The following is a 27,632-nucleotide window of genomic DNA, read 5'->3' on the forward strand; positions in this document are numbered from 1 at the left end:
AATTAAAGTTGTAGTCCCCCTCTCCATAGAAAAAAATCACCAGAGTAAGGAATGTTATGTCAACCTTTTTTTAAAAAAGAAAAGAAGAAGGAGAAAAAAAAAATTCGGGTCCCCTTCACAGCCGCGGGCCCGGGTGCGCCAGATCCTATCCCTTCCTCTCGTCAGGCATGTCTATCCCACAACTAGATAGAAAATTAATTTGAAGATGTTCGATTTATATAAGCAATTATTATTTAGAAAATATATATATATACTTTCTGTGTGCTCACGTTCATATTTGGGGTTTTTTTTAAAATTGCATGCGGCTGAGCACAGACCTGTACGTAAAAGGACGTTTGCAATGCAGCTTTTACGACAAAACGCTTTTGATAGTTAAAAGGAAAGGGCACACAATTAAAGCTGCATAGGCTTTAAAATATATTTGTAGTTTTGACTTGAATCGGTTTTTTGTTCGGCACTTAAATCGGGTATACTTGAACATCCAATTAAGCCCTCGATCTGAGCTTACTACAAAAACAGCGCGGATGTCATCACCACCATCATCATTGATATTGTATATAGTTATAGCTATAGTGTATGCAGTTGAATAGGTGCTGCAGCCTGTAGAAGCAGTCTGTATAAAGTTATATATGACGACGTATTTCTCTCGGGGAGGTAATAGAATATAGCTGTATAACTTGAGTGAGTTTAAAGACTCGATCATGGTTGTCTACTTTTGTACCAAACGGCAACTGCATGCTTACACAGAATTAAGTGTCATATCTTTGCGCCAGTTGTCCACAATGAAGCAATATACATGCAACTTTTGACTCGTCGCCATCATCCCTCCCCACACGCACGAGTTCAGTAGCGATAAGACGGTCCATCACATCGCGAACAGCGCTGCACAGTGTCACACGAAGCAGAAAACCAAACAAAACGTACTGCGAACGTGGATAAATCAACCTTTACAGGTCTGCATTCAGCTGTAAGCGCATTTCTCCCCCCCCCCCCAAAAAAAAAAACAAAACAAAACAAAACTGCTTTTTTTTTTGTCATAGCAATATTTAAAGAAAATAATTTTTGAGGCAATGTTGAACAATAATCAGCCTATTGGTGAACACCATATCTGGCAAATGTGTACATTTACAAATTATTTGCGTTAAAAAAAATACCCCACACTGATTAAATGCGAAACTATTGCTGTAAAAACGTAACAATCAGTTCACGTCAAACACTTCCGGTACATATTTATATTAATTTTGATGTTGAATTCGAATAATTCCAAGGACTTTGTGGTTCTAAACATTCAGTTTACAAATTTTATTTAGTAAGATATATTTTTTCTCCTTTTTTCCAGTTGTATCAAAATATTCTCATGACATTGTTCGGTTTGCATTCAAAGTTTCTAAATACTCGCTGTTACCACTACGAATTCGTAAATTAAATGTTTGAGTCACTATAAAGCTTGTGGTTTTATAAATTTTAATGCGATTTTGTTTCTTGAAGTGCAAGAACGATTTTGTTAGTGTTTCTTGAAAATCATGACGTCTGTATCTTACAAACGCATCTCTTTTTAAATTGCAGTTTAAAAACGAATTGCAACGGAACAAGAGCTCCGAAAGAGGCAGAAATCCCGCAAAAATGAACATCCGACAGGTTGAGGAAGCAAGGAGAAACTATGATGATCTCATGGACCTGCACGTGCATTTCGGACGGTCATTAGCATCTGTCCCTGTGAGCAGTCTGTTGTCAAGAGTGCGGTAATCTTACTCAATAAATTTATAAGAAAATTTAGGATTAGTTCAATATTAGGGAAAAAAATGACTCATTAGGGCCATGTTTGACGCTTCATTCAATCAATGGACCACAACTATAAGTAGTGGGCGGAGTTATGCAAATTCTGTCACATGACTTTACAGGGCTTGGACCTGACAGAAAAGAAAAGACCCCCTACAATATCACTATCACCCAGTTTATTGAAGGCGATTGATTACACTACTCCAAGACCAGCTCCCTCTGCTCAGTCTGCTTAGCTTCACTCCTGTGTGCTCAGTCGGATTAAATTTGATATCTCTCTTCAAGAACTTGGTTTTCTGCAGTGCCATCTGTGTACCACACAAATCACATATGTGGCTGCTCTTAGTCAACAGTCATAAAGAGATTTTAAAAAAAATACCTTGGAAAATTTCCATAATACCAAGAGTAAATGGTTCTGTCAGACTTTCAGTCAAAAATAAATTCTTCCAGGGAGGAAATACACCATGCAATAAAATGACTGCATTGCAACTGGTACTTTTATGGTTCATCTTCGAGATGAACAGACAACTTTGTATTGTCTACCAAAATACTCCTGCAATAAAATTTTATCATTGGACTGTAAAGATCACATGACTACTAATCCTATCATATACGATACCAATTTTTGCATTCAAACATTGTCATTTTCAAATTCATGGCCCAGCCCAGAATTGCTAGTGTGACATAGGTTGAATGAATAGGTTGCTGGCCCCTGGTGTTCCCATTGTGATTCTTAGAGTCTTCTTGAACTATGTAGTATTATTATCAATCACTTGTATTACTAGCTGCACATAGTCAAACATGTCACTGCATAACATTTGTTACTAACCATCACCATATATGTATGTGTGTTTATGTGACTCAGATACCATGTCAGTATTATGAAATACTCAAATATTTTTGTTGACAGACTGCTGGTGACAAAGAAGAGAGTGACATGAATTTTCAGCAGCTTCACAACAACAAAGAGGCAGCTCTTGGTGTTCCTCATTCACAGACTTGTGAAAAAGAAGCAGAGTGTTCAGTGTTGCCTCAGACTGCAAGTGAAACTTTCACCTATGGTCCTTTTTATTTAAGTCCAGTAAAACACCCAACAAACAACGGATCATTGGAACTGAATAATCAGTCTGCAGCACCTAGTGGAATTTGTTCTCGCCATGTTACCAGGAAAGAAAGCAGTGGTGCTGCCTTGATATTGCCTTCAAGCAAAATGTTAAATGTGTCCTTAAAGCTGAGAACCAGTAGAAAGGTTGCTCGGCCTAAGAAGCGAAATAAACTACCAAGGCCTAGCAGTCGCACAAAATTGCAGCATCTTGTGGTGGACTGCCAGACCATTAACAGGTGGTGTACGATCAAAGATAAATTCTCATTCAAGACAGATGTGGAGGTTGCTGGATTTCTTATACAGTAGTAAGTACATTCTGAACTATAATTGTTCACATAAAATTGGCCCCTTAAGTAAATTTTGATGTAAAGTACCAGAGTTATGTCATTGTACTGTAGGTAGGTAGAATGAACATGCATATTTTGGACATTTGGAATTCCTATAAAAGTGTGACCATGTTTATAAATGCCATTCCTGAATTTATAAGAGCTACTATAGCATTTTACGGTAACTGTTGTATACTTAAAAGGATATTTCCCATGTCAGCATATAAGCTATACATTAGCAACATTGGACATGATGTAAGAATTTTTCTTTTCAGCTATGAAAACACAAGTTTTGGGGCCTCAGCTGGATATTGTCACAGCTGCCAGGGTCCTCTGACACTGCACTGTAAAAAATGTAATGCACCTTCACAGCAGGAATATCTTATTCCATTGACATGGCCCTTTCCAGGCTCAGGTGATCTACCTCTTCAGTCTAGTCCAACATCTGACAGCTCTGCCTCTCTAGACCAAGATACTGTCATTGAAGCAGGTGAAGTGAGAACAGAAATACCTAAGGAAGAATTTGATCTACATCTACCGACAATGGTTTGCTATATTAATTATATTATTAGATAATAATGATAATAAAAATGTACATTTATATGGTGTCAGTCATCATGGATAGAGGTGGCAGCTGACAGGGCCTACACTCCTGCATATTTTGGGCACACAGTCAAGGACATGAGCAGTTAGAAAGGAACAAAAAATGATGATGGTGTAGATATCACATAGCTTAAAATATGCAGTTCTGTATATGCTGAAAGTAATTTTACTTAGGAGCATATCACAGATCCCAGTAAAACTAAGTTCTTGGCTGAAGAAGCAAGTGGAACCTACTCTGGGCACTACTCTCCCAAGAGCAATGCACACGACATCCGCACGCATTTTTTCAACAATACAAAATAATGACCTGTCCATAGGCTTCTTGTCTTTTACTGAATCGCCTACTGTCTACTTTTCTATTCTTTTCTTCTTATCTGTTATCTGTTTTGTTAAGCTGGTTCTGGTCAGGTCACACTCAAAAATACTCTCACGAATCTCAGCGCCAGGAATGCTCTTCCCCTACCCAATCACTGCTATGCAGGTGCGCTGTCACACTAACAATTACACTGCACATATTCCCATGGAAACACCAATGCTGGTAGACGCTTCCAAACTCTTTGGCCTGGACATTAGTCGAAATGTTGACAGAATGTTCGACTCCTCATATGCCTGACAAGACACCTTGGTTTCTCCACTTTGCTGAAGGGCAACATTTCAATTCGCTTTTAACTACAGCTCCTGATGGATCTAGGCATAAAGTCTGAAGACTGTGAATTAATAGATGCTGTTATCTTTGCAAAAAGTTGTTGTCACTGGTGTTCATACATCCCATGCAATGGATATACTTGTGTGATCTGCTGGTTGTATATTTTATTGGAATTATGAATGAAACTCTTGGGCTTTGTTTTGCTCTTGGTCAGTCATTTCTCTGTATTGAGTGTTCTTTTGTCTGTTGTAGATGAAGAAGTCAAGACTTAAGTCAAAACATGAGGAAGATCCTGAGAGGAAGAGGCTGCTTTGTCAAGAGTGTGGGAAGACCTTTCTCAGTGCTGCAGGACTTCGAGTCCATGTGCAAAAACATCTAGAAAAACCACACAAGTGTAAACACTGTGATGCTGCCTTTGCTCTCAGGTCAGAGCTTAAATCTCACCTTGCCTCTCATGGCATCAGGCCTTACTTGTGCCAGGAATGTGGATCTGCATTTAAGAGAGCTGATGCACTGAAGGTACACATGAAAGTTCATACTGGCGAAATGCCATACAAGTGTGATGTATGTAGCCGAGCTTTCAAACATTCCAGTGTTCTCAAAGAACACACCATGAAGCACCTGGGAATCAAACAGCATGTGTGTCACATCTGTGGCAAAGCGTATGCGTCCTCTCGAGCCTTTCGAAAACACAAATGGACCCATTGTGACAAAAAACCTTATGAATGCAACCTCTGTGGAAAAGAATTTGGTGATGGCCATGAGCTAAACGTTCACATGCGAAGGCACAGAGGAGAAAAACCATTCCACTGTAATGTGTGCAGTAAAAGCTTTGCAATAGGCTCAGGTCTTAGCATTCACATGAGAACACACACTAGAGAGAAACCATATAAGTGCACAGAGTGCGGATCAGCCTTTTCACAGAAGAACAGCTTGAACTCACACATGCGAACTCACACTGGTGAAAAACCATTTATGTGCAAATTTTGTGGAACAGCATTCACTGATGGTTCAAGCTACAGAAGACATATGAAGCAGAAACATGGGGCTGGTTACAAAAGCCGGTCATTGGCTGACATGACGTATCCTAATCAGTCAGCACCAGTCTAACAGATGCCAGGGTCTCTTTTCGGTCTTAGATGCTAGTTTGCCAAAACGGTGCTTTTCTTTGGTGGTTTTATTAACCACTTGGTGTTTCAAGCTCCTTTCTGAATCAAATATTTAAGTGGGTTGGGTGAAGAGCAGGCAGAGGGTCCATTGCAAGGTGTGGCGTCTGCCCATAAAATAATATGGGAAATGTGTGCATGAACTCGTCAGGTGGCGTGGAAGTTGCATGACTATGTTTCTAAATGTTGTATGTCTCATCATGTATTCATCATTATTACCCAAAACTGGATAAATTCATCTTCACACTGCCAGTAAAGCATTTTTACTGAGACCAGGTCGAAAACAAACTTTAAGGAGAAGTGGGGCTGGGGGTGATCATAAAGAATCACTTATACTTATAAATTTCTATGCAGTTTTTCTACTGCCATAAAAGGATTAGAATGAGTAAACAGCAATCAGGGTTATCTGGTTTTTATTGTATTTTAAAGGGAAGGTGCTTAGGAAAAAGGTCATACTCAGGAGAGTTGTTTTATCTCAATATTTTACTATGAGTGGGTGATACATTTGTACTTTGTCCATTTCAGCAATGGGTTTGAGGCTGGAAAAGGATGAGAGTGAAGCATAAAACTTAAACTGATAAAGAAAGTAAAATTTACACCATAAGCTTTCTAAAACTAAATGGAATATAAAGAGAAGCATTTCTATGGATGATGGAGCTTATGAACAAATGTATAATATTTGGAGAGAAGACAAGTTTGAGGTTGGGAATACATTTTGCATAGAGGAACATGTGTACAGTAGGAAACTATGATACAAGTATAGCAGAGCGTTGACGAGCATTTTGCAGACCTTAGGTTCTGGGTCAACCCTTTCCATTTGTCCCAATCATATCCGAGCAAGATCTAGTCAGTAGGATAGTACTTGCTGAAATGCACCAATGATTTCCCATTTGCACAAAAGATACTTTCATGTGAATGAGAAGCCCTATGTCATTGTTTTCATTTGTTTTGGGATTTTCTGTTTTGTTTTAATACCTGCTTATAATGTTAAAGGGTGCTTAGCACAAGTTATCTTCTCTATTGTCTGGAATTGTGTTTGAAACAGGTTACATGATATTTATTTAAGTGCAAGAACAAACAAAGCATTTTAATGCACAAATGTACCTATGAGCTGTGTTCAGCTCTATATTCTGTGCCATGCCTGGTACTGTCAAAATTATTTTTATGAAACTCAATAAAATTTTTCTAAAGAAAGTTTTTTAAAAATGAATATCCCAGTGCCCAGACATTGAGGCATGGCATTACTGATTTCGAATCCACATTTCCTGCCCACACATACACATTGGGTAATTTATACTGAGTAATATATTCACATCTAATTCTCTCTCACATCCTTGTTTCTCTGCACAAGTCATTTCACAGTCACGTAGTTTGTTGGAGTAGATTATACATGCACATTTTGCCAGGCCATAAGTTGAGGATAAGCTTTTGGAGAAATATTTCTCCCTCCTTTTCAGCAGAGGGATTAGATAAGTGTGATTCTGTCAGCTTTCTCTCAGCTGTGTACACTATGGGCACTATGAAACACTTCAGTCAAAGGTGTGGTCTAGCCACCTAATGAAACTGCACCAAAAATGCAACACAACAGCCAAACAACAGAAAACTTTTTTTTTTAATGTGGTAGCACACAAGAAGGCAGCCATATCTTTATTTTTTTTGTTTTGATTTTTCTTTTTAAAAGTGGCCATACTCAAGCTGCAAGTCTATTAGAACTAGCTTTCTGCTGTTAAAAGTGAGTCCACAAGGTGCTAATGTTTACATGTTGAGCAATACTTGGGAGGAAAATAACCATTAAAAAGCAACCAAAACAAATGTTGACAGGTTTATATGGACAAACTCACTAGTAGATTCTTTGGAAAGAAAGCATAATGTGTGACTCTACTGTGAATACAAATTACTGTCAGCAAATTTTGTCTTGTTAAAAACAAGCTCTATTGCTCTATATCACAGTGTTCCAGGCTTTGAATTCATGGTTAAAAGGTAAAAATACACATACAAGATTACAGAAAAGGAATTTTGCATCCAGATGACTGGAGTACTCATTCCGTCTGCTGTACACAAATTCTAGTCTTTTTTACCCCACATATCAGAATGACACATTCTTTCACTCACTCAGACTTAAAATAATGATGGATTACAAATGGCTGTTTGGTACCACAATGAGAAAACAAACTGATCAATGGGACTAGAAACAACATTAAATTAAGAGTTGATCTTCCATCGCCTAATCATGGGCTCAGTTTGTCACATCTATGGGAGCTGAAGGAAGCTGTAAAAGAAATGGTGTGAGCAAAGCAACACCATCGTGGCAGGGAACTAGAAAGCAGTAATTCCAGTACCACGAAGATGAGAAGAATCTTTAAATAGCAACAAATGCATACTATTTGTTGTATAGATAAAACCAAAAACTAAAGAAAATGACTGAAATATCCTTTCAAAAGGAAAAAAAGCAATTATCCCACCCTGATACAAAAGAAGGCAGTCATCCAGTATTTTGCCTACCATGAGAACTCAATTAACCAGTCTTAAAGTGGTATAAAAATGTTTCCCACTCATAAAAAAAAAGAGAACAGGAAAGCTCACACCTTTCTCATACCTTTTTCCCACTTCATATGCCTATACAATGCAGACACGAAGCTGCTTAAAAGAATAGCGTCAGTGTATCCCAATCTGATTCAAACACGATGGCTCACATTTGCCAACAAATTGAGAGGACTGTTTGGCGACAAGTTTCTCATTATTTACAAAATGTTTTTTTGGCTTTTTGAATGTGACCTCGGATACACCTGGACTGGCAAGTACCATCATCTCCCTCTAATGCTTTCACCTGAGAACAAACATTCAAAATCCCATACATGCCTCTTTTAAGAAAATGGTATTGAAATCTCATTTCCACACCCTTGACATATGGCTGCTTTTTGCACGTACCCTGTAATGTTAAGTTAAAACAAGTGAGATGTATTACATGCAAAAGCTATGTACATGCTACTGACTTTTAAAAAAAAATCTGTGTTTAAAGATGTTCCCTCACTATGTCCCATATCTTTAAGTCTGTCTCACAAGCAAAGACTTCGGAGATCTGGGTTTATTTCAAGCATAATTCTGTAAAGCATCTGGTTTGTTATAAATCATGTTAAATTATGCTGTCACATAATTTAACAATTAAAATCATTAAACCCAGGAGGACATAAAAAGATCAACTAAATCAATTAGCCTTGCAGTCTTTACAAAAAAAACAACCCCATAACCTTTGCATTGTTGGTATGACAAAAATTAAAAAAAAAGTCCACAAAATATTTCATATAACAGAGTAGATCCTCCAAAAATAAATGAACCAACATGCTAAGACATTATTTATCTAACCAGTCAGGTAAAATATGTTGCTTCATTTCGAAGCAAACAATACACTGCTCAAAATTCCTCTCTACTGTGATTCAGGGACTGTGAGTGTGGTAAGTCATCCTCTCCAAGGACAACTACCTCTCCATTTTCTGTCACATATGAATGCTCAAAACTGTCCATGCTATAGCTGGCTTCACTAGCATGAGAAGGAACCCTTCTGCCACTAGAAATTCCTGTTGTCTCATCTGTTAAAAAAGGAAAAAAAGATTCTGTAAATTTTTATGAAACCTATTAAAAAGATCTCTAATGGATATAGTGTTTTTATACGCATTTTTTCTGACATCGATGTTTTTTCAAGCAAATTCATTTAAATAAGAAAATATGCTAAGACAAAGTGAACTTCCCCCACCAAAAAAGATTAATCCCCCAAATCTTTTTTAAAAAGATTTCTACTTCAAACTTAAAAAATGAGATGGATAATTTTTCTGAGAGGAAAGGAAAGATAATTTACCTATAGAATCCACGGTATCTTTTTTCTCCCATCCAGTTCCATGGTATGTTTTATGTCGAGGAGTTGGCACTGGTCGTTCTGTCTCTTCCCCTTTCTTCTCAGGTTTGGCTGGGTTCTGGATGAGGGTGGGGTCTTGCTGCAGTACTGTCAGATGTTCTAATGAGGAAGAGTGGTAGTTGTCATCTTGTGGTGTTGGGCTCAAGGAAGGAGCACGTTCTGTCAAAGCTTCTCCTAGAACTAGAAGAGTTAACATGAACACATGTAATTGTAAAGGAACCAGTAACTAGCACACATATATCTGCTCTTTCAAACCTTTCACAGGTGCTCTCTCAAATGTACCCATTTCCACATATGCCCACATATAATTACAATTAGGCTAACGACGTGCAGGTTCACTTAACTTTACTGACAAATGAAAGCAACATTATTATGCCATTGAAAAGTAGCAACCATTCACAAAACACTATCTGTTATTTAGAGAAACAAATTATTCCTCAGGATCACCTTCTTTAGGGGTTGCAGAAATACTTCCCAAAACTCTTGAACTCCCACCACTTGTACTGCTCACACCCCTACTTGAGAACACCCCACTTGTGTGCTGCACAAGGCGCTCATAGAGTTTATCAGCAGCTTGTTTCTCTGCCTTGTAAGCATCCTTGTTGATGTGGCTCATAGAAATCTCATTTTCTCCTTTTAGATTTGTTTTTGCATTGATGACTGCAGAAACACATTCAAAACATGGCTGTTATGCTGCTGGTGCCAAACTAGCTAATACTCAAAGCTGTTTTAGGTTATAAACTCTTTCGTGATTAAATATAGAAAACAGTAAGACAATCTTTAGCTGCTGCAGAATTCAAGAAGACAACGATTAGCATCTAGACAAATTGATAAAACAGAAAGCAATTAGACAACTATTCAGTTCTAAATTAAACACTTTTGTACAAACAGCATTGCAGCGGGACCACTTTGCTTATCATGCTAATGTGTTTTTTTCATAGAAATAAAAGCTTCTTTCATGTCAGGTTCTCTTTCGCATTTCCATATCACATCAGGAGATACAAGACCAATGTGTCTAAAATTATACCTGGTTGTAAATTCTCTTTCTGTCTTGGCATTTTCATACTGGTGTGCAAAATAGTTGGCTCTTTATCTGAATTTAAAAACCATATATGTGAAATGTTAATACCACACACATGGTGGAGTGATACCACTTAAATTTGTTAATGGAATTTTACAACAATATAGGAGTATTTTTTTTTTTGCAATGGATACATCAAATAAAAAAAAATTCAAGATCTTTTTAATTTTAAAACTTATTTCCACAAACAGAATTTAAACTCACTGGAAGCATTCTGCTATGAACATTCTAGCCCCTGCAGCCATTTCTATTGTTATCATTATCTTTAAACGTCAACAATTGTGTATGTGTCCATGCCCCTTTGAGAAAAGTGTCTGCCAACAATAGACAACTGTCTTGTTGATTTCCACAGAACTCAACACTACTGCTCCTTCAATCCTAGGGTTTCTCACCTGGGTCAATCCCATAAACTGGTGCTCCTGCTGATGCAGTTTTGAAGGAATGCGCCAAAGATGCAAAGGCTGATGAGCTGGTTTCTCCAGATGTTGGAGGAACAGTAGGGTTGTTGCTGGAAAAGGCCATTTGGCGTTGGTCCAGCCCTGCCATTGTGATGAGCTCCCCTAGTCTGAACAAAGGAAGATACCATTTTCCAACTGATTTAGTAGATCTGTCCAAAGAGGCTGAAAAGGTGATGAGGACAACCCCAAAAGAAAAATCACTTTTTTTAGATTGGTCATTTCCAATTGGTATCTAAGCTACTCACCCTGCTTCCTGAAGCATGTCTAAAAATGAATGGAACATCTTGAAGGACGCCTCAATGCTTTCCAACACACTCTCATTCTGTCTCTCAGCCTCCCCAGCACTCCCCATTCCCAGCTCGTTTTTAAGTCGCTGCAAATGAAGCTCATCCAGCAGCTTCCTGTTCTCCAGCTTGAGCTAGGAAAGGAAATAAAAACTGAACTCAGGAAAACATTATTATCCTCCAGTACACTTTGGCTTAAATACCACACAGTCTAATAGCATTATCACATTTTGCAACAAGCTTCCCCAAAGATTCCAGTGCCAAATATGAACTTGTTATTTTTTCATTGCCTAATGTGCACTGAAGCACCAAAATTGACTAACTACATAGTTACTTTACACATCAAATGAAACCCTATATACATTTTCAACAAACTTTCAGTTTGGTAACACATCCACCACTGCTGTTCATTTGATGATTTCCTAGAACACTAGTCAAAATCTTGTAAAATTGTTTACTTGAACTGATGTCCTGTCCATCCTTAATACTGCATGATTTCAATATTTTTGTGATTTAAATTGTAAGCATTGTTACTCATATGTTCCCCCCCTCCCTTCTGTATGCTCTTTGCTCTGAAGTCACAAAAACAGTATCACAACAGCTGCAGGAATAATCTTCCCATCCAACCTCGACCTTAACAACTCACATGCAGTACTCTTTTATCTGCTTCAATCCGAGCCAGTTTCTCATTTTCCACAGATCGCCGCAGCTGTTCCAGTTCCACCTTACAACAAATGAATATTGGTCAGAAAGCTACTATTACCACAGAATGTGTTCCTCTTTTGTCCTTGTACTTAGGTATATGTGGTTTTGGCAATCATTAAATCTGATGTCAAATTTTGAAAAATTCCAAAAGACCTTAACAGTAGCATTAATAATAACATTAATAATAACATCAAAAAGCATGAAAGAAACAAAGACTGATTCATTCTGAAGGTTGAAACATCAATACAAATACTTTTCAACACAAAATTAAATGTTATGTGAAAACTATAAAAAAATAAACTGATAAACAATGTTAATCTCAAACATAAATGGCAAAGGTCCCTTGACCTAAAAGATGAAGGGGTGGTGACCTTGAAGTGGTTCCCTGTATCTAGAGCATTGCATATGGAAGAATGAGCCCAACCTGCTCCTTCTGCCATATTTTACTTTCTCTTATCAATCAGGTAGCCACAAGCTGTCAAATAGCTTCCTGTTTGTCTGCAGGAGCAAACTGAAATATGATGGTCTGCTCTGAGGTCGCAAGCAGTCACCACTTGACCAGACTGCTCTTGAATTAAACAGCTGAAAAACTACAAATATTTTCATAAATTCTGATCATGAACTATAAAACAGTTTGGTTTTTTTTTGGAGGGGGCGGGATTGATCATTAAAATCCTCTGTGAAAACAATGTACTTATTAAGTACCAAGATCTCTCAAGCACACTGCTCTTCCTGACCAACCTAATATCAGGTTTCTCACCCTCATTTCTCGAAGCTGTTCATGTGTCTTTACATCTGCAAGAATGGAAGCTGAATCCTTTCGATTTAAATTGTTGTCAGCATCCAGCAACTTTTCAGTGTAACTGTCTTCATGTGTGATGAGGACAGATGTGCTGTCCTCTTCACTGTTGTCATCTGTTGTTTTGCATGGTGTGTGTTCAGGTGGAAACCCTCTGCAGGAAAATAAATTACTTTGTGCAACAAGTAGACAAGTGCACAAAATAGTCACTCGAGCTAATATCCTTAAGTAAATATTTGTTCTTCTCTGTGTGGCAACTTAAACCCCAGAAAAGCTCCGATCAAAATTCGGTCTTCAGCTGGAAGCATGCAAGGTCTAACCAACTGTCATATAAAGACTCCAGAGAATCCAGATAGAAAAGAAACTGTCACAACCAAAATCCTGACTAGATAACCTTTATGACTAAAGATGGAAGGCTCATAAATATATAAATAATCCATGGTTATCTTTATAATCCCACCTGAATGAATAGTCAGCATAGTTAAAATCACACATAACCTCACCATACTTTATACAGAAAAACATTTTCAAACACTTTTTTTTGCCACATTTATCTCCATGGCAAGTCTTCAAGTAGTACACTGCAGTAGTAGGTGAAACTCAGAAGCAGAGAGACTGCACGAAGGGACATATATCAAGACATATTCTGCCACTTTCTAATGGAGTGATTTTTCTTTATCACTGCTTCTAATACTTTGGTCAGCTGTTGAAGGCTTAGTCACACATATCAAGTTAAAAAAAAAATAAGTTCTTGTAACATTCACCTGAATCGGTTAGCTCGTGCTGCTGTTCTCCATGGTAAGCCTCGTATGGGCTTCATGCCCTCCAAGATGGCCTTCCGTGAAATTCTCACTGTGCTGGCAGATCTTGACCAGCGCTTGGCACTCACAGGTGAGACCTTAATGCAGGTCAAATGCAGACAGTTATCATTTATTACCAATCTAAAAGCAAATATTAAAAAGACACCACAAATTATAAACTTGTTGCTATACCTGATGGCTTTTAAAAAGCTTAAAGAGATTTTACACAGTTCAATTACAAGAAAGTTGGTGCATGGCAGTAAAATGAAACAATCACTTTTACTTGACAAATATTTCAACCATAATAAAATTCAATTCCAACCAAGAAAAAGAAGACAATAAAACCAGCAAAGTAAACAACACATAAGAAGTGGATTATTGCACCTTGATTATAGTCTTCCTGCCAGCACTATTGTTGAGTACTTTAGTCGCCCTGCGTTTTGGTTTTTGCTGCTTGGCAGGTTGCTCTTCTTCTGGCTCAATCCATTGATACTGATAGCACAAACCAGTCACAATTAATGAATTCTCTTGAAGAATGTTATCTCCCATCAACTATTAATTTAACAAATGAAAAAATTGAAAAGAATTGAACATGGCTCCACAATGGATACAGACCAACATGTTATATGTAGTGACACAAAGTTAAAGCTGAAATTAAGCAAAATATCATCAAGCATAGGCATACCTCTGTCTCCTGCCCACTGCAATTAATCATTAGCTGCTCCATCACCGAGTGCAAGAGGCTCCGTTCTGGTTACCACCAGCAAAAATAAAAAACAAAACAAAAAACAAAGCACTTGTCAGTGTGCAAACAGTACATGAAAATAGTTTTCTTATAGTTGAAACCAAGCTGATACTTGAATCTGAGGCTATGCAAACAAACAAAATATTTTGTTAAAAACAAAACAACAAAACAAAAACCCCAAACAGGTGAAAAACAAGAAAAACAAAACAAGTCTAAAATATTCAAACACTAAGTATTATGCACGAGTTGATCGACATAAAAACAATATCAGTTCAAGCAAACCATGTCTTTGATTGGTTTTAGCATAAATGTTATACTGTATACTCAAGTCTACGCTTAAAATTTGAGAACACAGGAAACAAACAAAGTACGCCATATAAAGTTTAAAAACTACACAAGGGGAAACTACCAAGGAGTCTATTCTTTAGCAATTTATAAGAAAATGGTTTCCCTTATACTTTACTAACCCCTTGTCTACACCTGTGTTGACCTAAAATTCTTCCAAAAAGGCATACTCACAAACGAAAGTGGTATTTCACAAAACATAAGATATATACATTTTGTCTGCAATGAGACTGACTTGAAAGCAATAAACAAAACAATTAAATAATAAACAGAGAGAATGGACGTAAAAGTAAAATAGAGAGTACAAAAGACTCACCTATTAGTGGGTTTCGACGAAGATCAAGAACAACGAGAGTTGTATTATACTTTAGGACATCCAGAAATGCTTTTGCGCCAGCTGTGGATACACCTGTGGCTTGCATGTCAAGTGCTGCAAATGCACAAACAAAGGACATTTATCTCTGAATAAGTTTTCTTCTTACTTACCCACAGTAGGAAGAGAATATTATACTTGTACTTACTATATTAACCAACATTAAACCTAACCATATCACATTATAAGGATGCGATTACAATTTCTCTTATGCTTATACTAAAGTGCAGCAGTCTTTTGGCGCTGACATTAATGAAACCTTCACACAGGCTGTTGTAAGAATCATCTGAAATATTTTTCGAGGTCGATTTTAAAGGGTTCTTAAAATGAGCATATTTCTACAGTCTCACACAGGTTACATGCTGTCACACGCTGATGGCCTATTGAACTGTTGCAGGTGACAGTGCTTGTCACAGAGCTTGGTCAAGCAAAGCAAAATTTTGGCCAACGCTGTAAGCTTCAAAGGCTCTAAGAGATCATTTGTAGGGTTCAGAGCCGAGCAAATAGTGAGGACCCGGTTGCTGGTTTAGTTTTATTGTTTGTTGGAGAAGTAAATAGTTTTTAATGAATGTGACATTCTTTTGCTCAAAATTGTCAGGTTATAGTGTCTGCTGCTTTGGTGTTGCGGGTATCCACCCAAAGTTGCCGCTAAACGCTGGCGGCGGTAACATCCAGGTCCATCTTCCTTCAACACCCAGCGTCGCTACCCACGGTTAGCAGTTGCCCTTCCGCACCCGTGACGACAGACACTCAGGGACGAGCTGGGTTCGGGGCCAGGGCCATCAAAGCTAGACAATCCTATGGCTCACTCCTACCCGACATCCATCTGGCGCCTTGTCGCGGCGACGTGCAAAGCTACAGAGAGCAGCTAATATCCTTTCGGCGCCTCATTCCACTAGGTGCCGCCTCTTCCTTGCCGGTCACAGGCTGGCAGGGCGCTTGTTTGATCTCCGCGCTCTGACAAAGGAGCTTCTGAGACTTGCCGCAGTCATTTCCTCATTAGACAGGGAGGCTCTCACTGATGGCGCGGGTTACAGGCAGCCGTGTCACTGTGTGTGTGTGAGAGAGAGAAAGGAGTTCATGTAAACACAGATCAAGAAAGAAAAAAGAGAGTAACCTTTCACCCAGAGGTCGTCTTTGAGGGCCTCGGCCAAGACCTGGGCTCCCTGGTTGCCGACGAGCGGGTTGTTGTTGATGGTGATGCGACGCAGGCCCGCCATTTTGTCCAAGTCAGGCTGGCCATAGCGGAGGCTGTCTCTCCAGGCCTCTGTGTGTCGCCGCATGCCTTGATGCTGCAGACAGATGAATTGAGACGACAGTGGTTCACACTATGTTACACCTATGTTATGTTAACATGACACAGTCTTGCACACCCGTCTTTACCCCAGTATTCAATTACTGCAGTAGCCATTTCCTGTAGTCATTTCCGTTGACCAAGACACGTTACCTTCACATACCTGTGTTAAAGCAAATGACACAAGTCAACTACATCTGTAGAATATTAAATCAGCACAACAAAACGTTCATGACCAATGCAGTCATTATCCACAGTAATTGCCCATTATCTCCATGGCCTTCCTATTCCCCATCTCTCCCCCTACACCCCTAAAAATAAAATCCAGTCATTTTCTGCACAATATTTTTTTCTAACAGAAATGGTAAGCAGACAATTCATTTTACTACACAATATTTGTCCGGATAAGAAGAGGATTTAGTCTTCGTAGTACGAGTGAAGCACAAGACTGTGTCTCGGGAATAGTAACCGGCGACTCTGAATTCCCAGAGAGAAACCGCAAGCTGTCGTAGACTCAGCTACAGTAAAACCAGATTCACTCTAACAAAGCAAAGAGAAAACAGAGAGAGTAAGAGAGAGAGAATACCAGACCATAAAATATACTAATGTCTACCTACCGCCCCAACAGTCTTTTACGGCAGCATGGACAAACGATAGTGGCCAATGTGCAGAAAACATTTTGATGTCCGACAAACAATAACAGCAGGACAAAGTTATTCTCTAAGGACAGTCACAGCGTCGGACTCTTAAAGAATCGCTCATCTCTGATGCCCTGGTCTGCCAACCCACTGGCGGGTCCCTGGTGGGTATGGTGCAGACCGCACTACACCAGATCCTAGTTTTCTAAGTGGAGCGCCTAGGGCAGCCGGAGCTTGAGGTCTTGTGTACTTCTTGACATCCGAGGGTTTTACTTAAGACTTTATCCCCAGTTTAATGAATTATATTTGTCTTTCATCTTCAAGGGTTAGAGAGAGAGCAAGAGAGACAGAAAAAGGAAAAAAATATCCATAGAAACTCAAACCATTCAGACAGCTGTTCTGTTCTCTTGTTTTGCATTCAATCGGTGCGGATCGGTCTCCTCCAAACAATCTGCCAGCAGGGAGACAAACAAAAGACAAGATTTGTCAGAGACAAGCACACACGACGTAGTCTGTTACAAGGCGGGTGGGGCGGGAGAGCACTTGATGGCACGAGGACGGCCAATCTGACTATTGTACACACCCAGCAGGTACAGGAGTCAGCTCTTGTGCCTTCAGCACCATCCTCAGCTTCTCGCTCTTTCGCTGTGGGTGCTTGCAGGAGTCCACATTGTGAGTAAACTATATGTGTGCATATAACAGCCCAGAGTTGAGTGCATGACTGAACTGTGTGCCCCCATACATCCATGCGCCAACTGTGTGTGTGCGTGCGCGCACGTTCGTGTATGAGTGTGAAGGGCAGTGTGCATAGAGGGAATTGGTGAAAACTGGGCAAGATGCTCTCTATTTCATATGCACGTGCATACGCACAGCACACTTACGTCCACGTGCCCCCCGACTCCAATCCCCATTAGTGGGCAACGGTGCTGCTTGCGGATGAGGCCTGGTGAGCGCGCTGTCGTCCAACGAGTGAAGAATGTTCTAGGGGGAAAATTACAAGTTTTGTCCCATCTACAAATGGAAATGACTCAGATCCGCGAAAGGAAGTGAGGAGGGGGGGTGAGGAAATGGCGTGGAGTGTTTCCAGACGACAGGAAGAGGAGAAGCCAAGGCAGCCGAGAGAAGAGCAGAGAGAACAGCGCAGGCTGGCACAGACAGCTTCAAACCCCGCACCTCTCTGTGGCTGATGCACATCATCTACATACAGTTCATTCAGGAGACAGGGAAGCAGGCAGAACGGTTAGCAAAATACCCGAAATAAATTCGCGTGTTTCAATGCGAGACAAAGAAGAGAATTACTCTCCTATACTGGAGAGGTCCGTTGTCTATCACTAGAGTTTGTAACGGCGAGTCCAGCAAACTGTAAATGTCTTCTAGTCAGGTGAAGAAACATCCTCCAGCGTGTCGTGGTCAAGTAGCGATTTTTCGCCCACAAAATGAACCGGCTGATTTTGGAATACAACCTACAGATTTGAATTTTATTTCGATGTTTCAACTGAAGTTAAGCAAAATTAAAAGATCCAACTCACTCAACAGACTGGTAAGCAAATCTTCTTATCAAAATGTAATGGGCAACAACCAAGGACACTGCCATCTTCGCTGTATTGTTAGTGATTCTCTGTTACTAAGTGAGCGCATTTGAGTTAATTTTTATCATCTGAAATATAAAAAAAACCCCATGAAACAAATTCTATAATATTTACCGATGTAAAAATTCAGAAAGCAAAGTCTGTCTGTCTGTCAGTCAGCGAGTCCTGGGGTAAAACTAGAAAGCCTTTGAAGGAAAATAAGGTAGCAGGTAGGAGAGGAGTCTCCTGTAGACCTAAAACATCTTTATAATTCTTTAGACCTGAGGACCATCACAGTGGGCACCTGAAAAACAATCAGCTGCAGCGTGGCCAGTCCCTCCACAACGACAACAGCGGGCTGGGACTTGCAGGAGCTAGCCTCGTGACCAGAACTCTGACAGCAACGGCGAAGAAATAAACAAAGACACTTTAACTCACAAATACCCAACATCAATGAAGTCGGGTAGTCTGGGCAAGCGAAAGAGAGTGTTCGTTGGGATATATTTCCTGTCATTTTTTTGGGTTGAGCTGAAACCCCCTGGGATGGCAGTTCAGATCTTGTGTCGACCTCCGACATCCCAACAAGATCAGGGCAGCGAATGACCTCCTTTGAAGAGCTGAGGGATCGGTGTGGTGTTGTCCAGAGCGCAAGCACTTGATAGAAGTAAAATCAGTAAAAGAAATGTTTTTGAAACCCTTAGCAATAGCAAACGGAGAGAGGGATGAGAGCGGATGGGTCGGCTCTGACCCTCCAAAACAAGAAAATGGGGTCAGGACCTCTCAACATTCTTCCTCACTTTCTCTTGCACTTCATCCTTACTATCCGAACACACTTCTTTCTTACGCACGCGTTTCCCCAGTTGTTGTTGTTTTTTTTTTGTTTTTTTTTTTGTCGCTATAATAAAAGTTTGGTAGTTTATTCCTTCTGCTCTCCACCGACCACGGAGTACAACAAGGGGATGCGACCGAGTGGTACCCCTTAGGCCCTTTCCAGCAGGGTTGCACCGGGGATACAGAAGGAATTTACTCTGGTCTTCGGAAAGGAAAACGAGATTGACCTTAGCAACAGCCTTCTGGCAAAGCTAGGGAAATACATGACCAGCCAGTTGATTGGGGTGGGGCACACTAAACTCCGGTCTAGGAGAAATCCGGCCAAAGAGTTGTGTTGATATAATCAGGGACCTCAACCTCCAGGATCCCATCCTCCCCTGACACGGGTCGCCCTGCACGACAAACGCAGGGAGCCTCAAGGAGGCCACAGAGAAAAGAGAAATATCAAAAGAAAGGCACGAAGGAAAAAGAAAGCAGGAGAAAAACCAGTGCAGACGGAAGACAGAAAAAATAAAACTGTAGCGTGACAGGGAGATGGTTGGTTACAACAAGACCACAGGTGAAAGGGCCGGTGTGAGAGAAAAAAGAATAGCGTAAGAGAAAGGGATGAACCATCTTAGTCACCGAGCCAGAAAGATGCTGGGTGTTCATCCCCAGCACAAGAAGCCGGGGTCACTGGGGCAGGCGGGCGGTTTGAACGGCCCTTGAAACCTATGAAAATCCAGTTTGTCCGATCTTCGCCAACTTTGACAACATAGTCCCATTGATCATGGGAATCGGAGCATTACGCCGAGCCAGCAACATAAGCTGTATCGCGGTAAACAAATCCCACATAAAGAGAAACAACAGCGTTCCCGAGACGGGAGTTGAACCCAGGACAGCCAACCCTCACTGCATTGGTGACAGGCGATAACCGTTGTACCAATGAGTCACCCCCATCGGTCGTGGACTATGGTCAGTGCGCTTTACTCTGGCGCATGAATGTGATTGACGTTTATTTTCTCCGTTTGAAGATGATACAGGTGGCGCCAGACGGAAGCATTTTACACAGAAGAAATTGCGACATACGTCTACCATGCAGGACAGAAAGAGGCAAGCGAGCGGTTCTCTGGTGCAGCATCAAGCACCCGTTGCCAAACATGTCAAGTTAGTGATGGGGACATCAAGTATATATGTTTTACTTTTTTTTCTGCTCTAACGCTGCGCGCATCTTATATAAAGACCAAGATCGAAGTCGGACAACGAAATCACAGCTGGAGGAGTTTGCAACAGAAATCAACCTGTACCCGGCGTTCGCGGTATGTAGCAAGTATAAACAGTACTTTTTTATTGCTTTTTATTTTAAGCATCTCATAACTCTTTCCCTCTCTCTCTCACTCTGTCTGTCACAGCATAAAGAACGGCATAATTTTTAAATGCGTTGGCTGTCTAGGTTAGCACCATTGCGAGCAGTCGCAGTGACAGCTTCATCGCGCTGTGCCAGCCCAGAAGGACCACTTCCACTTTGGTAATCTGACCGCCCCTACCCCTCTTCTACCCACTTTCAGGTCGATTGCTAACAGCATAGCATTTCTTTTCATCTCCACCCCATCCCACCCTACCCCCACGCAACTTCCGTTGGCTTCACACGGCCTGTGTATGGGGCACTCTCCTCGGCACCAGGAAAACGTTATGACGGTGCACAAGCACCTCGGAGAGCGCAATGATTGGATGAGTTTGATGAAACCCTGAAAGAGAGGCTAAAGTTTCCAGCTGCAAAAGGGAGGCAGTTCGATATTTTCTCGTTTATCTGTCGTCCCTTTCTCAGCCCTATTTGTCCTCTGGGTTTTTTTTTTTTTCTCTCTTTTCTTCATAGAAATGGTTCGCGCAGGCGGCTAGCCGGTCGAGGTGGTTGACCACTTAAAGGTGGAAGCACTCTCAGTCTAAATCAAATCAGGGATATACATCTCTGGTGCTGTCTCTGATGTATAGCCATGAATGTAGGGTGATGTTGGTCGACAAACCCCGCTTTCAATAATGCATATAACCTTCCCTCTAATATGCTTGATTGTACACGCAAACGCGCCGTTAGCACAGACATATCTAGATAGGAACTAAGTGCAGACGAACGTGAGCTGGACCAGCAATAAGAATCTTCTAGCAATGCACGGATGCTGCTATCTTGCCTGTATGGCTGAATCCCGTTTCCCTCACGTCTTGAAGGTTTTCTGTGACTACAGGAGCACCCTGAATAACTACAGAAACTGAGGCCGTCCACCTGTTCAACGACAAGATGGCGTTAGGTTGGCCTGACTCTCACTGCGGGTAGCACAGAGAGTGTCAAGCGATCGTTTCGCCTGTCGTAAAGCCCACCCGTGCTTGACGAGTTGGCGATTTAATGATGCGTAATGACTTGACCAGCAGCTCAGGTGATAAACAAGTCGAGTCACATCGTTATCGACAAGTGAGTCTAGCGAAGAACAAAGGTAACGATATTCCAATGCTCGTTAGAGAAAGAGACTTGACTTAATATCTTCAATGTTGTCAACTTCGTCATTATGACATGGGAGAGATCGATCCGTAATATTAACAAAGCAAAGCAAAATATAAAAATCAACATATAAGAATGAGCACTTTTGTCACGTTCGAATCCAGGAATACATCTCTGGCCATCAGGCATAATAAACTTATGCAGGATCATCATGTATTTATACTCTGACTGGGGATCACTTGTTTTGTCTCTTAAGAATGCAGACATAAACACATATTCTGTGTAAAACTAGTTTAGTTTATTCCTCGTTACTCCTCGAGGAGCATAGGGCCGCAAGTTGTTGTTCTGTTGCGGTTTCTGTAACAGCTTTTTTAAAAAAAAATATACATGAATGGGTTGTTAGCCCAAAGCAAAACCCCCAACCTGGAGGGCCAGGGTGCAACATTTTAGTCTGGCCTCGCCTCTGACAGACCTGTTGGGCCTGGTTAGACCTGCCAGGAGCACAAGGCTCCCGCCGACATATCTCTGTAGATCGACAAACCACCACACCACTGCAAGGTAAGCTGCACCAACTGGTGGTGGCTGTGTAATGCTATAACTGTTTAATTTTTTTCAGTTATTCTGAAGTCCCAATATACCCTAAATTAATGCATAACCTTGCACAGCTAATACCAGTGGCGCCAAATGGAAACATACCACACGGGATTCTACCACGCGGAAGAGAAAGGCAGGGAGGGAGTCAGGGAGGGGAGGAGAGAGCGAGTTTCAACTTGTGTCCACGAGAATTGTTTCTGACCTGATTTTACCTGCTTCAGCCACGCGTCTTGCTTGAGTGATAATATAGTCTTCATTCCTTTGTGTCAGTACCTCTTCTGTTATTTTGTGTTAGATGTTTGAGAAAACTACATTTTTCACAAATAGTTCTGTACGTTTCACAAGTGTACAGAAAGTGAACTTCAGCTTCAGTGACATGTTTTCCAGGGGTGCTTTTTGGGTGGGTGGGTAAGATTTGTGTATGTATATATAGAGAGATGAAAATGAAAGAAAAAAAAATTGATTTGAAGAAAAAAATCGAAAGGGTTGGGTTGGTGGAGGGTGTAGCCACGGCTGTGATGTGGAGGTAGAGGCGGAAACGGAAGCATCGGAAGGCATGAAAAGAACTGTGGAGGCTGCGACTGCCGCAGGCGCCCTTGATACACCTCGCAAATTTAGTTCACGACACGATAGACAGATTGAATTAAGCACCTCTCTCTCTCTGTGTAAGCGGCGTGTGTGTGTGTTCGTGCACGCGCGTGCCGGCCCCTGAGGAGCACGGCGAGTAATGACGCGAGGTGAGAGGGCCGGCTGATGAGAAATGACAGAGAAATCCCAGAGAAGACACTACAAACAACGCCGTTAGAGGACAGCCAGTCGGCTGGCAGGGTGGCTGGCTGGCTGGGTAATAAGTTTCTTTTTGTCGTTGTCGACGTCATTTGTCTCGCTTGCCGTTACGTCTCCCTGCTTCCATTTCTTACAGCCAGGAGAGGAAACGGCTGCAACTTCATTAACCCCCAAGAGATGTTGCATTCTGGGTGAAAAGGGAAAAAATGAATGATAGAGCTGAAGCAGGATGTCATTGTGTGTAAAGATGGCGAGTTATGTGCCTGAGCCATGGGCAGCACAATGAACCAAAAGCATCTTTAGACCGTCCAGGAAGTCCTGGCGATTTTAAAAGAGCTTGACGATGAGTTGACGACCTGAATATTTTAAATGGTATACGCCGTTTTCCAGTTTTGTCTAGGAACGAATAGCCCCAACAAACCTGTACACAACACTGAAACATGTTTTTGTTGCGACCCACCACCCCTCCACCAACAACCCTATGTCCTCAACATCTTCCCTTCCTCTCCTCCTTTCATGCAAATGACTAGCGACTCGCATAAATCTAAGCCCTCGACTGCGTTTCTCCCGTCAAACCAATAATTCTGATTTTCCCCTACCTTTACACACACTACCTCCCCCCACTGGCCTACAACCCACACGTAGCTGTTGAAAACACCGGGCCCTGGGGGGATGAATGCTGCATTACATGGAGACTGGGAGACTGAAGCAAGGCTGTTCAGGATGAAGGGTGGCAGCACAAACAGCTGAAGAAATAGCTGAGTGTTTTTCCAGAGGAAGGGGAGGAGGGGCAGGCTCATGATCTCGTCAAAACTCCATTTCCCTCAACGTCCGGTGCATAAGCCTGGTGGAGATGCCGACATGGCGCGGCAGGTCCTCCCTTGGGCGGGGGAAGCACGACAAAGCCTGGACTAGCGACACACGGAGGGTCGGCACAACGCCTGGGGCTCCGGCAGGCAGCGCCTGGTGTGGGTGCGCCAGGCCAACCTCCGGACTGTGCACGAAGACATGCGGCAAGAGGATCAGGCAGGCTTTAAGGTAGCTGGCCCTCCTGCGCCACGTCGTCTCCAGCGTGCGTGATGCAGTGACATGCCGATCTCTCCAGTGCACTTAAGCCCGAAGTTTTATTCTCGCGAGGACTAAGTGGGTGTACAAAAGAGATGTGGTGTGTGCACGCGCGAATGTTCATACATAAACATCATGAAGATGGCAGCAGGGACATGTCCTCAGTGTCTCAGCGCTATGAAACACAGCTGCACCTTGAGGCTCAAGTGGCTGAGGCTAACAGCACCTATTTCCAACTGCATTTTACTGGCTAGATGGACGTGCATTGCTTGCAGCTGCATCCGGTTGGAGGGAGAGGGTGGTAAAACAGGTGAACTGCAGATCTGCAGACGAACATTTGAACACCAAGTTCATAAACAGTCCAAAACAAAAACTAAAAAATTACTCATAAACATAACATTCAAGCTATTATCACTTGCCACAATTCTCTAATGCTAATATCGGTCATAAAAAATGTTGGCAACTAATGAGTTAAGGACAGATCACATTTCCATGTACGCTACACGCTACCGAAAAAAAACACAGCTATTAAGATGAAAGACCCTTCAGGATGTCCAGAAATGAATTAGGCGATGGCACTGGATGCACTGCTCCCAAGGGTGCTGACGCAGCGCCCAGCAAGGCCCACCAGTGGAGCCCCGTCTGTTGTGGCCAACAAGCCCTTGGAGAGGCGGGGTGGGCGGAGGCCAACAGGCTGTGGTCGAGTTGTGCGAGAGAAACCCAGTCGCCGAGAAGCACCTGCCTGTGGAGGAAACGGATGGACGGCGATAATGAGCACACGCTGACTTGACCCTGCAGGCGTCAACGTCTGAACGGAAGTACGTTGCGTCCACGTCAGTGACGTCAGCTTGCAGCTGCCGCTGTCGAGGATAGCAGGCGAGAAAGATAACAAAAGGCGGGACTGCGCGCGTCAAAATATACATTTTCAGCCCCACACTACTTCATACATACAAAACGCGACATACACATTCACAGTAATAACAACTATGACAACATACACTACACTATTTACACACTTCAGCTGCTGCAGCTGGGTTCATCCTTCCTATTTTTGTTCTCCATTCTTAAATAACCAAACGCAGTTCCACAGAGAAATTTAACCAACCCTGCCTTTTTCTAGAAGAAAATAATTTTAATTGCCCAACAACAGACTGCAATAGTAGAGGAAGGGTGTGTCAGCAAAAGAAAAGAGAAGCAAAAAACAATCCCAGCCTGAAGCTGTTTACACAACTTTCCACCCGAAATACATCATCCACACACGAGTAACAATGTTCCTGTCATTGATGAAGGGCAGGTCCCGCTCGTGTTCGCAAAGTGCTGCACGCAGCTGCCACAGAGCTTACCACCACCAGCACCACATCCACCACCACATCCACCACCACCACCACCCTTCCTTTTATACTGCTGCACGTGCGCTTAGCCTGTGGCGGGCCAGGCTGAAGCTAGCAGGTAGCAACGTGGCCGTCCATCACGCAGGCGATGTTCATGTTGAGGTTCATGGCTGGCAGCTGGCGAGATGCCGCACTTCGCAGTCTTCATTCTAGCATCCGGATACAAGACAGATTGCTCACAACGGTCGAACGAAAGAAGCGTTGGGGTGGCACGCACTAACTCTTAATCTCCCCACCCCCTCCAACGACATCTACAACTACACAAACGTCATCTGTCGGCGACATCTTGCAGGTAGACGACGTTCTATGGTCGAGGAGAACGAGTTCGGACTGTGCAGCGTGTCAGGACAAACTTTTCGCTCGGGTGAGCACTGCGACTGAGGGGCGAGCAGACGACAGGTTTCCTACAATTTCACCATGGTTTCTCTCCAGACCTTTCGCAGAAGTGCCATGGCAGGCTGCTGTGACCAGCACTCCAACCACAGTGCAGTTCATACATCCGCCTTTACCCAAGCATCACGTTCTCCTAAAGTATTTAAGCTGCCGGCTGGGAGGCTCCCTGGCGGGTCAGCATGCGGTCTGTATCGTCCCTTCGTTACCAATACCATTCCCAACAAAATGACCCTTCACTTGCTTTTCAGCACCGCCACCATAATTCCAGATCGAGAAAATGAGCAAGAATTCTCCAGGGTGGCTAAGCCACACGAAGACGAAGAAATCTGTACAATATTTTCTGTTTGTTTATCCCCTGGTGCATAAGACTTTTTTTTCTTTTTTGGAAAGCCGATTTACCCCAACACTAAATCAAACCAATAAGCTTTGAAAATAAAAACCTTTCATCTTCCGGGAAGAACAAAGAAGGATAAAAAAAAAGACAAAACGCAATGTCCGTGCGACGGATCCAATTATTTTTGTTTTTCAGCTCGCATCGTTGTTAGCATTCGATCGCCATCTGTTCGAAGCCTGTGTTTGTCTGGCAGCACTGCTTCAGCGAAGCAACATTTCACCTTCCCCCCAACCCTCCTCCAGCCCCGACCTGTGGACCGACCTCGCTGACGTCAGTCAGCCACAACAGAAACTCAATAACTAAAAAGCAATTGACCCAAACCTTCCGGCCACACACACGCACGCACGTACGCACTGCTTCACGGTCTAGGATAACGATATATCTGACAAGGACAGACATCGCTGGTCTATGTTGAGACCACGGACCGCCGAATGCCGGCCATTCTAGCGACTGAATCTGAAGACGGATGCAATGAAAGGCGGATCTTCCACAGTCAGCATTTCGTGAGAAGGCGCTGTTCATCCTTATCGTGGTTATCGTCGTCGTCTTCTTTCAGGAATAAGCCAGTCCATGTTCGGTTCCGTGGATCTTATGAGCTCCACAGCTCCAAGCTACACTGAAAGCTTGAGTTCGAGGTGGGCCAGTGACACAACATGCTACTTAAACTTAAAACTGTTCTTAAGAAATATATAAATGAAAGCGAGAAAAGTATTTCCAAAACAGTTCATAAGTCGTGTGCATGCGTTGCGCAAGCGCTTTAACTACAGGTAGTCTTCTCTTCTAAATTAAAAACAGCCTGAAGCTGCTCTAAACAGGCTTAAACAGTTTAAATGGCGATAATCCTATCACATTCAGAAAAATGAAACGAAGACAACGAATTTTTTCTACAGTCTGGGGTTCAACCAACCAGAATCTCCAGGACTGCTGAAGAGATCGATTAAAATATAAATTGTTGTTGGATACGCCTTGAATGTTCATCGATCCACTTTTTTTTTCATATGCAAACTAAATTTTCACTTGTAAACATTAGAAAAGCAAAAACAATAATCTGAAGTCCAGAGAGAGGCCGAGTCCTCTCATCGT

The 27,632-nt window shown here is 42.0% G+C and overlaps 2 protein-coding genes across 6 annotated transcripts in view; one reads left to right on the forward strand and one right to left on the reverse strand.

Moving 5' to 3' along the window:
- Positions 1-1,188: 1,188 nt before the first annotated feature.
- Positions 1,189-6,819, forward strand: LOC112556743 (zinc finger protein 568-like). Of its 4 annotated transcripts, none has more exons than XM_025226042.1 (5): positions 1,189-1,309; positions 1,567-1,737; positions 2,690-3,189; positions 3,486-3,756; positions 4,712-6,819. In XM_025226042.1, exons 2-5 carry the CDS (start codon positions 1,624-1,626, stop codon positions 5,567-5,569), a joined length of 1,743 nt encoding a protein of 580 aa, XP_025081827.1. In that variant the 5' UTR covers positions 1,189-1,309; positions 1,567-1,623; the 3' UTR covers positions 5,570-6,819. The 4 variants fall into 4 exon arrangements, with proteins under 4 accessions (XP_025081827.1, XP_025081824.1, XP_025081825.1 ...); XM_025226039.1 differs by having other exon boundaries at positions 1,198-1,222; XM_025226040.1 differs by having other exon boundaries at positions 1,199-1,222; positions 1,567-1,716.
- A 405-nt stretch (positions 6,820-7,224) lies between these two features.
- The window catches only part of LOC112556738 (centrosomal protein of 78 kDa-like), an 87,455-nt gene continuing 67,047 nt past the window's right edge, over positions 7,225-27,632 (reverse strand). For both annotated transcript variants that reach the window (XM_025226025.1, XM_025226026.1), the window contains exons 7-19: positions 16,243-16,417; positions 15,069-15,182; positions 14,348-14,412; positions 14,047-14,154; positions 13,627-13,760; positions 12,824-13,016; positions 12,005-12,082; positions 11,320-11,492; positions 11,009-11,181; positions 10,563-10,628; positions 9,983-10,195; positions 9,479-9,715; positions 7,225-9,212 (exon numbers count right to left, since the gene is read on the reverse strand). In XM_025226025.1, the coding sequence (XP_025081810.1) occupies positions 9,037-9,212; positions 9,479-9,715; positions 9,983-10,195; positions 10,563-10,628; positions 11,009-11,181; positions 11,320-11,492; positions 12,005-12,082; positions 12,824-13,016; positions 13,627-13,760; positions 14,047-14,154; positions 14,348-14,412; positions 15,069-15,182; positions 16,243-16,417 (1,905 nt within the window). In that variant the 3' untranslated portion in view covers positions 7,225-9,036. The remainder of the gene's footprint in view (positions 9,213-9,478; positions 9,716-9,982; positions 10,196-10,562; positions 10,629-11,008; positions 11,182-11,319; positions 11,493-12,004; positions 12,083-12,823; positions 13,017-13,626; positions 13,761-14,046; positions 14,155-14,347; positions 14,413-15,068; positions 15,183-16,242; positions 16,418-27,632) is intronic.

This window comes from Pomacea canaliculata, linkage group LG2 (assembly GCF_003073045.1).
Source record: "Pomacea canaliculata isolate SZHN2017 linkage group LG2, ASM307304v1, whole genome shotgun sequence".
Taxonomy (NCBI): domain Eukaryota; kingdom Metazoa; phylum Mollusca; class Gastropoda; order Architaenioglossa; family Ampullariidae; genus Pomacea; species Pomacea canaliculata.